Source organism: Canis lupus, chromosome 21 (assembly GCF_048164855.1).
Source record: "Canis lupus baileyi chromosome 21, mCanLup2.hap1, whole genome shotgun sequence".
NCBI classification, from domain to species: domain Eukaryota; kingdom Metazoa; phylum Chordata; class Mammalia; order Carnivora; family Canidae; genus Canis; species Canis lupus.
Window position 1 is genome coordinate 43266778 of NC_132858.1, and position 12810 is coordinate 43279587.

A 12810-nucleotide genomic window follows, 5' to 3' on the forward strand; every position below is an offset into this window, starting at 1 on the left:
TAGTGATAATATAGTTATTAGATGAATACAAAAGGCTTGTGATCATTCACTTTCTGAAATGTAACTGCTACCTCTCACAATGAAATAAGCTGGGCTGATATCAATTTTCTATAGAAATATTCATCTTAATTCAAAGTTGACTTGGAATTCCTTGAATATTTCTTTGAGAAGGTATCTTCTCTAATTTTTTTAAAAATATTTTATTTATTTGTTCATGAGAGACAGATGGAGGGGTGGGGGGCAGAGACACAGGCAGAGGGGAAGCAGGCTCCATGCAGGGAGCCTGATGTAGGACTCAATCCAGGACTCCAGGATCACGCCCTGGGCCGAAGGCAGGTGCTAAACCGCTGAGCCCCCAGGCTATCATGTATCTTCTCTAATTTGATGTAGGCAAGTATCTTATTTTTTTTTTAACAGTATAAGGGGTTTATCTTCATAATGAGACTTAAAGTTAGAAGAACTGTAGAGTTCATCTCCAGTATTATAAGTTGGGATTCGAGTTACCTTCAGGGAAAGGACAGCAGTGACGTGAGAGGGAGTAAAGGGAATCCGGGAGTGCTGGGAGTTTTCCATTTCTTGACCTGGGTCTTGATTTCACAGATGTGTTCACACTGTGGTATTCTGCTCTATATGCATGTGTGTATGTGGCATTTCATTCTGTATGCACACATCAATTGTTCGCTTTTCATTATGTATATAATAACCAATTTCAAAGGTTACTTAAAACAGTGACATTCAGTATTGCTTTTTAAATTTTAACAATGAAGAATCAGAAGTCAAATAGTTACCTTCCTGATTTAGAGACTACTTAAAGAATAGAATATTTGTAAAATTATTTTTATCCAATACCCAAAATGCAATTCTTGGTTGAAAAGACCTGAATAAAAAATAGACACTAATAATTGTATTTGAGTCCAATACAAATGAAGAAAATACCTGGGTACAACAGTAATGCAGAATAACAGATTTACATCGAATTTGCTGATTCAACTACATCAATGCCTTTGGGTTTCTTCCACTTCAGAACATTAAACGTCAGGAAAATAACACCTTAGGAGATATCTCAAGTCAAAATAATTTTTTTTTTAATTATGGCACAGTGATTATTAATGGTGCAAGGTTCTGGGTTTAAGTACTTAGTGTCTAAAACCAAACTATACCAGGTGATAGCTACGTGACCTTTGACAGATTAATTCTCAGTTTCTTCATTTGTAAAGCAGAAAAAATAATAATACTGACCTCACTAGGTTGTTGGAGGGCTTAAATAAGTAAGAGTGCCACAGACAAAATAAGCATACTCAACAGGTACTGTCTATCTACACAGACATCACATAAACTATATCTCATGTTATGTACATTACATACCAAAATCTTAGAATCTATTTTTTAAATTAGATAAATACATATTAAATGAACTTTTCCCTGTACTTACTTTATAATCTACTTTCCAATTCAACTGTAAGCATAGTTCCTCAGTGATGAGGGCATATATTAGCTTTTAACCTCAAAGTTAAAGGCAGGTCTGTCTTATATTTGTCACGTTAAAAAAGTATTATTACTTTTATTACCTGAGTCTCTACCCCCTGTTCCAGTAGGCGCTTAGCTTGATTTTCCACTTCAAGTCGAGCTCTTGCAATAAAAAGTAGATCATTTTCTATTACTTCTATTCCAGAAAGATCTATTCCTTGAGAAAGATAATCTTAAAAAAAAACACATTTAAGTATTTCACTATTGAATATATATCAAGGTACTGAAATATGTCTTACTTTTTCAAAATACTATAGATTTGCTGTTGAACACTATTTATTCCCTTTCAAAATCTGTATTTTAAAAACTACAGTTACCCAAACATTTTCTATTTAATAAACAACTTTACTCTGAAGCAAAATATTCTAAAGATTGAGATGATAAAGCAAGAATAGAAATTATTATTATAGTAAATCCCAAGTAATGTCAACGATTACATAAAAAATAGTGTCAAATTTATTTTAATGTAAAGAAATATCTTGATAATCTTATAAATTTCTCAAGCTGCAAGACAGTTTTAAAAGTTATTCTGTATTTGAAACAAGTGTCCACCATTTGAATAATAAGTCATAAAAATAATTTAGGATGCTAGCACTTTTCATACTGCCAGTTTATATGATTAGGTAGCCTAATAGCAACTTACATTGAAGGATTTTCATATCACTGGATAAAAAAATTTACATAATAATTAACTAGTTTTAGAATTAACATATTCTATTTACAGAATCATACAGGGTAAGAAGCATGAAAAGATCTCTACAAAGATGTTAATAATAACTGTGCATAGTTAGAATTTGAGAAAGTTATTTTTTCATGTTTTTATTTTTTGACTTACCTTAGACATATCTAAAATAACTAAAATGCTAAAACTAAAGGTCAAGATTTCAAGATTAAGCAGCTTATTCACAGTTCTAAAACTCTATTTTCTATTTTAACAAGATAAATTATTTCTGAAAAAACAGAATTGCTTTACATAGATTAGTTTGTTTTCCACTTACTCAAGAATATCAAATCTCTTTTTTCACTATATTCTCTTAATTGGAACTGATTTTTAAGTCTTATTAAAACATATTCCTAGCACTTAAATGTTATCATTTTTCTACCTCAACCCTCGTCATTAGGACCTCCAGTTTGGATTGCATCTCATTTAATTGATTTTTAATTTCGGCCTGATTAGATCTAAATTCTGCAGTCATGAAGTCTCTTGAATCCTTTATGCTTTTTTCTAGAGCCACCAGTAGCTTTTTAATTGTGTTTCTGAATTGGCTTTCTGACATTGAATTGTAACCCAAATTTTGTAACTCTGTGGGAGAGAGGACTGTTTCTGATTCTTTCTTTTGAGGTGAGTTTTTCCTCCTAGTCATTTTGCTCAGTGCAGAGTGGCCAAAAACAAGTTGTAATTGACAGAAGCGCAAAGTCTTCTCACTGTAGCATTCCAGCTGTTCTCTCTTTAAATCTCAGACCAAATTCTTGGTTTTCAGGATGATTTGAAAGTTATCTAGGTAAATTGGTGGGGACAGGTGACTTGGGGACCCTACTCTTTCGCCATCTTGCCCCGCCTCCCATGTTATCATTTTTTACTTAAGCAAAGTCACAGCAAGTTACCTACTATAATGCTAACTAACCACTCCAATATCTACTGATTGAACACCATATATAGCGCTATATAAAATGACAAAAGGAAACAGAGGGCAGCTCAACAGTGGTTATTGCTAATCGCATATCAACCACAAGCATTTTTGTTAAATGTGTGTATCTACAGGGACCTTGGCCTACCACAGTAGAAAAAGTTTCAAAACCCTTTAAATCATATGGGCTTGCGATTTTGCCTCATAATTAACTGATCACTAGTTGATCAGTCATAAGATATAGCCTCAACGAGCCCCAATTTTTTGTCGTAAAATGCCAACATATAAGTCATGCTTATAACTCTTAAAACTATCATTAGAATCAAAACAAGTTAATGAATGCCAAAGTGATTTATACATCAATCTATTATGTAAATGTAGGGTGGATTATAACCCACAAAAAAGTTTTTAATCTGATTTTTTTTATTTTAAATTTTATTTTTCAGAGAATTTTTTTGAGAATTATATTTGATCCCAGCCATGGTAATGGTCAATGAGGAAATGCTTTGTTTACCCTAAAACATTTACTAGACAATATAGAATCAAACTACAGACATGCACACGATAGAAAATAAGTATTATTTTCTTTTCAAGCAGGCTATCAACGTGTTTTTTTTTTTTTTTGTAAACTAAGAAGGAAAAATATCACAATTAAGAAAAAAAAGAGAAAAGACATCATGAGTAAAGATACCTGGATTCTATTTCTGCCATTAATGTTTTTTAATATAAATCTTGCCATCTTTGATATCAGTTACTTTATTTGAAAAATGAAAAACTACAGTATATAAACCTTAAGTTTCCCTCCAGTTATAAATTTCTAGAGATAAACAAAACCAAAAGTTGCTTTATTCTTACAAATGCTGATCTGTCACTCTGAAGACAATTCAAATCACTCATTCAAACCATTTATTGAGTATCAAAGTCACAGACAACCACATAAAAGAATCAGACCTAAATTCTCATCCTAAGTAGCAAAGTCTAAGAAAGGAAAACAAAGCACAAAGTTGCAACCACTGAAAGATAGATAAAATGTATTATGCAAGTGTTGTGGGAATAAAAAGTAAATACTGTAAATTTATGCTTTCACAAAGTCTACCATCTAGCAGGGGTGAGAGGAATATAAATGATTAATTGCAATACTTTTTTTAAGGTAATCAATGGCCCCCATCACATTATCTAATCATCTCCCTCTCCCACTGCTCCATCCCCTGCTTATCCACACTGTATACTCACTTAAAAAAAATACAGCTATTCACTTTTAAAAAATAACCAAAATACATACTATATTTGGAATACAAAAATCCTATGGCTGGGAGGGGGAAAGAGCCCTATTATTTTCCTTACTGATTACTCCACAAATTAGCTTTTCAATAAAAGAGTAGGGAAGCCTGAGTGGCTCAGCGGTTGAGCATCTGCCTTTGGCTCAGGGCATGATCCTGGGGTCCCAGGATGGAGTCCCACATGGGCTCTCTGCATGGAGCCTGTTTCTCCCTCTGCGTATGTCTCTGCCTCTCTCTGTGTCTCTCATGAATAAATAAATAAAATCTTAAAAAAAAAAAAAAAAGACAGGTTAAATGTAGAAAGAGGAGAGTAAAAAACAATAAAAAAAACAAAGTACCGCCACCTCCCACCCACTCAGCCAGGAGAATGGAAGGACTGCACTAAATTCTCCCCTCCTGTTTAACTGTTCCATACAATTGCTATTAGTGTTTTAAGTCTTTTCACATCTGCTCTTTGTGAAACACATCTAGGGGCTGAAGCCAAGAACAAACAGATGATGATGATTCCAATAATATAATTTTTGAACACCCTACATGTGGAGGGCATTAAACTGGATACAAAATGTCTTTTTATTATTTTAATGTATGCATCCAATTTGTTTGTAATATTCTAAACAACCTTACTAGAAATATTATTAAATTATTAACAAATTCAGCTGGCTAGTAAGCAGCAAAGAAGAATTTAAATCCAGGTCTGACTTCAGTCTTTTCACTAGATCACCCCAGGCCAATCCCACAAGCCTTAGAGAGAAGATAACTTTATATTCAAAGAATAGATAGTATTCCTTCTGTAGTATTCCAATTTGCTCAGTGAAAGGAAAAGATGTAAAAATTGTATCAGAATTAACTGTTCAGGGAATTAAATTAAGACAGGGCGGAACAAAGATAGCATTTAAAAACTCCTATTTTGTGCTTAATAAAAATTAAAAAAGGAAAACTTTTAAAATATATAAAATGTCCTAAAATGCCAAATTTTGAAATATGCCAGCATTAATTACACTTTAACAATTAAATCTTAATATATTTGGGTAGGAAGACATTTATCACCATGTTAACTGTAATAAATATATACATACATATGTATATCTGCATGCTGACATGTATGTATATGTATATACATGTGTGTATAAAGAGAAACATTGTAACTTACTAAAAACCACTTTGAAAATCAATTTGGGATAATCTAATAAGATTTTATGCGAATTTCTCTATGACCAAAATATAAAGTTACAAGGCACATAATCCAGAGAAGTTCTTAAACACGCATATTGGAAGACATGTACAATGTTCACAACAGCATTGTTTAAAAAAATAAAATAAAAACCACCAAAATGACCATCAATTGGAGAAGAGATGAATAAAATGTAACATTCATTCAAAATACTACTTCACAGGAGTAAAAATAAAAAATGAAAGGTATAACATCAATATCAATATCTCTTAGTGAAATAGTATTAAGGAAGAAGAGCAAGTTTTAGAAGAATATACACAGCAAGAGGTGATTTATATGAAGACATGCAAACTTAAATAATATATTATTTAGGGACACATACAAACATTAACAACATTTAGAAAAGCTAGTAGAGATAGGTGATACAACAGGTTTATAATATTCTAATTCTTAAACTTCGTAGGTAGTATTTGTAGCTTACACATGTTAAAAAGATACTGTCCATTAAAAGTTTAATGCTAAAATTATTAACTGGTAACTGGAAAAAGTCTTGTCTTGGGACACCTGGGTGGCTCAGTGGTGAGCATCTGCCTTCAGCTCAGGTTGTGATCCAGGTCCGGGGACTCGGTCCCACATCAGTCTCCCTGCAAGGAGCCTGCTTCTCCCTAGGCCTATGTCTCTACCTCTATCTCATGCATTAATAAAATCTTAAAAAGAAAAAAAAAAAAAAGTCTTGTCTTTTCCTTTTAAAAATATGCTCATTAAGGAATTTCTAGAAATTGAAAAACATTTCAGGGTTCCTAGGTGGCTCAATCATCCGATTGAGCATCCGATTCTTTTTGTTTTTTAAGATTTTATTTATTTATTTATGAGAGAGAGAGAGAGAGAAAGAGGCAGAGACACAGGCAAAGGGAGAAACAGGCTCAATACAAGGATCCTGATGTGGGACTTGATCCCAGGACTCCGGGATTGCGCCCCAAGCCAGAGGCAGATGCTCAACTGCAGAGCCACCCAGGCGCCCCTCAAGCATCCAATTCTTGATTTCAGCTCAGGTCATGATCTCAGGGTGGGGAGATTGAGCCCCTATGCACTCAGCATGGGGTCTGCTTAAGCTTCTCTCCCTTTCCTCTGCTCCTCCCCACCGCCCCTACCCCGCTCATAAATTCTCTCTCTCAAGGAAGGAAGAAGTGGGGGGAGGGAGGGAAGGACGGAAGGAAGGAAGGAAGGAAAAAAATATTTCAAAAGAGGGGTAATTATATAACCTCACAACATAGAGGTCACAAAAGTCAACTGGATCACTGGAAAATACATGATTATGTCTGAGAAATTTATGAATCTTCAAATTCTCAAGTAGCACCAAAATAGTCTATATCCTCCTCCCGGATGTTTATCTGAGAAAGAGCAGAAAAAGCAAAAACTGACATAAAGGAACTGGGCAGCTGGCTATAGTCACTTACCAATGAAAGTGACTCCCTCCTACACACCAACTTTGCAAAGAGCACAATTCAGATATGTGCCTCAGAGAAATTTCAAGCAACCTTCAGATGTTCCTAAAATACTTAAAATCTTGGTGGTGCTTAAAATTGAAAATAAAGGTCTACTATATTCCTTTAAAGTCTTATTTTCCTTTTTAATCTACTCATAAGTTCTTCTGTTCCTGTTTTTGTTTGTAATTGCTTATTTACAATGTCTTATTAATTTAATGTTAAAAGTATTCACCCGTACTATTACAGTCCTTATAAATACCAATTTTTAATAGCTGCCCAACATTTCATCAAATAAATGAACCAAAAATTATTCATTCACCTAGAGTGGAATAATTATCATAAATAACTATTTTATCTTTACATATAAAAATTCTAAATATCTAGAGTTATTCCCTTGGGAAATAATCAAAGAATTATTGAGTCAGTCACACTTTTAAGTTTTTTGATACAAATTATCAAACTAGTTTTCAAAATGACTATATCACATTATACATTTTTTCCAATAACCTATGAGTCACTTTACCATAAATGGCACTGGATATAATCACTGTTTTGAATATTTTATGTGCTGCCAGAAGTAGTATGTTCTATTCATGGTTTGCTATAATTTTTAAATGATGAAGCTAAATAACTATTTTATACTACCTGTATTTCCTTTGGAGAATCTCTAAATAATTTTTACTCCCTTATCTTTTTCTTACATTGTTTATATTAATTACATATTAATATTCAATGTTTACATATCATATTTGCTATGAATATTTCCCAGTTTGCTAATTATTTAATTTTTATTTATGGCCTTACTCCTTGAAGCCATTTTCAGAATCATATAATTATTAACTAAAACTCTACCTTTATTTTTTCTACATAGCCCTGATTATAAACTTCAGACTTTTACAAAAGCAAGGCAGTGATATATGAAGGATTATCTAGCAAACTGGTGAATAATAATCTAAAAAGGAAAACATCATTTTAAAATCCATTCTACAAAATTTTAAAAATATTTTATTTAAATTCAATTTGCCAACATATACTATAATACCCAGTCATTCTACAAATATTTTATCTTTAAATCAAGATTAAGTCATACTTTAAGATCAGGGCTTAACACAATGATTCATTTTAATTCACTGTGGATATCAATCTTCTTTGCTGCCATATTTTAGGTTATAAAAAAACACAATTACTAGAGAATAAGTAACAAATTTAAACTACTACCAGGCAAATAATAACTACAAAACAACACCAAACAACATGGATGCTGCAAGGTTACAGTACTGATAGAATTAATTTGTGCAATCAACAATGAGATCTGGGCTTCCACTTATTGAAGGTACTCAAGTCAATAATGACAATGATAATAATACTAGTAATATTATACCAGAATCCTTATTTGCTATTTGAAACAAATCTAAGATTGTCCAATGTAGTTTTGAAAATTGTTTTAAAGAAACACACACACTATCTCTCCCCCTCTTTCTATTCATTTTGTTTGGTTGGGGTTTTTTTTCTAAGTAAGCTCTACGTTGAACATGGAACTTGAACTCATAACTTAGAGATCAAGAGCCCCATGCTCTACAGACTCAGTCATGCAGGCACCCTGTTTGATCATTAAAAAAAAAATTTTTTTTTTCACTGAAGAAACATTAAGGGTGTTTCTTTAAATTTTAAATAAATTTGGGTTGCCTGGGTGGCTCAGTCAGTTGGCTGTCCAACTCTTGGTTTCTGCTCAGGTCATGATCTCAGAGTCCTGGGTAAAAACCTGACTGAACAGGGACACTGCTTGACTCCCTCTCCTTCTGCTCATCCCCTGCTCATGCATGTGCAAATAAATAAATCTTAAAAAAAAAAAAAAGAAAACATATAAAGTTAGAAATTATAAGTTAAAAATTCTAACAAAACACCAACGAAGACAACTACACACAAATTTTGGTTTTCATTTCCTTATTCTACATGTAAAGAGTGTTTTATTTTTCTGGTTGACATATTTTAATCATATTTAAGTAGATATCTTGAATCTGATGACAAAAAACACCTTTAGGAAAAATATTTTTTAAAAAAATGTTTATGTGCAATTATAGTATAATTTTGATAATGTAAAATATAAATGAAAACATAATGAAATTATAAAGCAAAATTCTAAAATAGTAATGTGTATTTGTACAAAAGTAGAACCGACGACTCAGAAATAAAGAATAAAATAACATAGGTTTAAAGTTTATAAGACAGGTGCCTAGATGGCTCTGCTGGTTAAGCCTTCAACTCTTGATTTCAGCTCAGGTCATGATCTCACCGTTGTGAGATTGAGCCCCACATTAGACTCTATGCTGAGCTTGGAGCATGCTTCGGATTCTCTCTCTCCCTCTGTCCCATCCTATCTACATCCCCAACCCACTCCTGTTCTTGCGCTCTCTCTCTTTCTCTCAAATAAATAAATAAATAAATAAATAAATAAATAATCATTAAAATAAATAAGTGTATAAGATTTTACTGTATGACAACCAAAATATAACTAAACAAATAGGAAAAAGTAATAAAATCTTCTCACAGTATTATAAACCCAAAACAGAAAATTTTTTTTAAAACAATATGGAATATTTATTCCAACTATGGGGAAAATAGCCAAATGAATCACAAGAGAAATTTCACAACTATTAATATATATAATTTTAAAATTTTCTAATGAAAAAATAATAAAATAATGAAGAAAAAAATTGAAATCAAACACATAAAAGCTACCATTAAAAACATATAAAGAATTATAGTTCTCAATTTAAAAAATTATCAAAGGATATTAAAAACAAGTTTATATAAGAGGAGGTTAATAATTAAGCGAATGTTTGAAAATCTAAAAAAAGTTTTTTTAAGATTTTATTTATTTATTCATGAGAGACAGAGAGAGGCAGAGACACAGGCAGAGGGAGAAGCAGGCTCCATGCCGGGAGCCGGACACGGGTCCTGCCTTTGGCCCAGGGCGCGATCCTGGAGACCCCGGATCGAATCCCACGTCGGGCTCCCGGTGCATGGAGCCTGCTTCTCCCTCTGCCTATGTCTTTGCCTCTCTCTCTCTCTCTCTGTGACTATCATAAATAAATAAAAATTAAAAAAAAAATAAAGAGAACATACAGGGCAGCCCAGGTGGCTCAGTGGTTTAGCACCTGCCTTCAGCCCAGGTTGTGATACTGGAGACCCGGATGGAGTCCCACGTTGGCTCCCTAAATGGAGCCTGCTTCTCCCTCTGCCTGTGTCTCTGCCTCTCTCTCTCTCTCTCTCTCTCTGTCTCTCATGAATAAATAAGTAAAATCTTTGAAAAAAATAAAATAAAACCTTTTCTTTTTATAATATATTAAATTTATCTTTATGTAAAATGAAGTAATGCATGATTATTAGAACACTTATAAAATCAATAGGAACCTTTTAACTAAAGTCAATTCCACACGGTTCAGAGAAAAGAGGTATATCCTTTCAAAGGCAGAGTATGATGTGAAGAATCAACTAGGAACGAAAACACCTGAACTTTATTCTACTCAATTCTATGACCTGAGAAAGATCACTTAACCTTTTTAAGAGTCCTAAGATGAAAAATGCTGTGTTACACATTTCACAGGCTGGTATGGATCAAATGAGATAATATGCATGAAGAATGTTTTATAAAATATCAAGAATTACATGTAACTAAGTGATTTTTTTAATAAACAGGATGTTAATTGCTCCCTTTTTTTTCATGGAAGGAGGGAGAAAAGCCCTAAAAATCACTCTTAAAGAGTTCAGTATTACAAAAAAATAATAAGGGTAAAATCTGTACTTTTCTAACCAAGGCTTAATTGATCTTACTGCTTGTACTATGCACAGCATATCTTCAGGCTTAAGTGAACTCTTGTGGTTGAATCCTTCTATTTCAAGTCCAAAACAGTTCTCAGGGTATGCTGATCTTTCTTGTTCTTCAAAGCTTCACGAAAATTTAGCATTGAAAGATTTACTCTTTTTTTTTCCCCCTGGCTCTCACTGCAAGATGGGAAAAAAATCTTACAATTAAAAAAACGGATTCGTTTTTCTTTCCTAAATCTTACTCTGTTTCAGCTAGCACAAAAAAACTTCCCAGGGCCAAAAAAGACGTGTATTTTCTATTTTTCCTCTGGGCATTGTAGTTTGGTTTTCTTCCCCTATCTAAAACATAGATTTATACAAACTTCCTTTGTTGTCCTCCAGGAAGATATGGCAAGTGGTTTAGTCAGGGCCTACCTTCCACTCAGTACCTGAGTAGAAGTGTCAATATCCCTCCCTCAATATAAGTAGATAAGCACTAGATAAAATCAGCAAGGATATTTAAAAAAATGACCACCACCAAAATCCAAAGGGATCTGATTGACATCTACAGAGCACTCCAACCAACAAAAACAGAACATACACATATTCTATTCAACTACACATAGAACATTAACCAAGACAGAGCATGTTCCTTGGTAATAGTACAAATATTTAAAATTTAAAATTACTGAAATCATACAAAATATGTTCTTTGATCACAATGGTAACAAACTAAGAATAACAGAAAAATAACTAAATTTTCCAACTATTTGGAAATTAAACACATTTCCAAAGGGTTTTTTTTGTTTTGTTTTGTTTAAGTAATCTCCATACCCATCGTGGGGCTCAAACTTACAAGTGTCACATGCTCTACCAACTGAGCCAGCCAGGCGCTCCTAAACAACACATTAATAAATGATCAATGGGTCACAAAGGATCTCTGAGGAAATTTTTTTCAAAAATTACTAAACTGAATGATAATGAAAACACAACAACAAAACTTTGGGGATTCAACTAAGCCAGCAGTTAGAAGGAATTTACTAACACCAAATGTGTGGGGGTTTTTAATGTGTAATTAGGAAAAAAGAAATGTCTCAAATCAATAATCAAAGTTACTGCCACAAGAAACTAGAAAAAAAAAGCAAAATAAACAAAAACAAGAACAGAATAAACAAGAGGAAATCAATGAAACTGAAAACAAAAATAACAAAATCAATCAAATCAAAAGTTAATTCTTTGCAAGGATCAATAAAAATTAAAGCCCTCGTAAGACCAACAAAGAAGAAAGCAGAACAAATTACCAATAACAGGAGTGAAAAAGAAGATCCACCCACTACAGACTTCACAGTATTCAAAGGATAATGGAATACTATGAATAGGTTTCTAACTTAGATGCAACTACTGGAACTCATACAAGATGATCTAAAAAGATTTGAAACTATTTTAAAAATTGAATTTGTAGCTCAAAACATTCTAAATAAGAAATCTATAAGCCCTGGTGGTTTCAGTGCCATTGAAAAAAGAAATAACCTAACTCTACACAAAAGAACATTTCCCAAAATTAGACAAAGAAAAGAACACTACAAAAAGTACCTTTCCCTTAAAAGCATAGACACAAAAATTCTCAAAATATTAGCAAATCTCATTACCCTGATACAAAAGCCAAAGACATTTTTAAAATAATAATAAAACTAGAACAATCTGCCTCAAAAGCTAGATGCAAAAATCTTCCATTAGCAAATAGGATCTAGGAATATATAAAAAATAATAATACATCATAATCAAGGGGAGTTTCTTCTTAGGAGGCAAGGAAAGGAACTTTGATAATTTAATGATGTTTACTAAAAAATAACACAGAGATTATAGCTAATAAGCCAACAAATGAGATAAAATGTCTCATAAAGATACTC

General features: G+C 32.7%; 1 protein-coding gene across 2 annotated transcripts in view; it reads right to left on the minus strand.

Annotated features, from left to right (window-relative positions):
• Positions 1–12810, minus strand: part of COG5 (component of oligomeric golgi complex 5) — a 298194-nt gene that overhangs the window by 156115 nt on the left and 129269 nt on the right. For both annotated transcript variants that reach the window (XM_072791548.1, XM_072791549.1), the window contains one exon: positions 1569–1699. In XM_072791548.1, coding sequence (XP_072647649.1) covers positions 1569–1699 — 131 coding nt within the window. The remainder of the gene's footprint in view (positions 1–1568; positions 1700–12810) is intronic.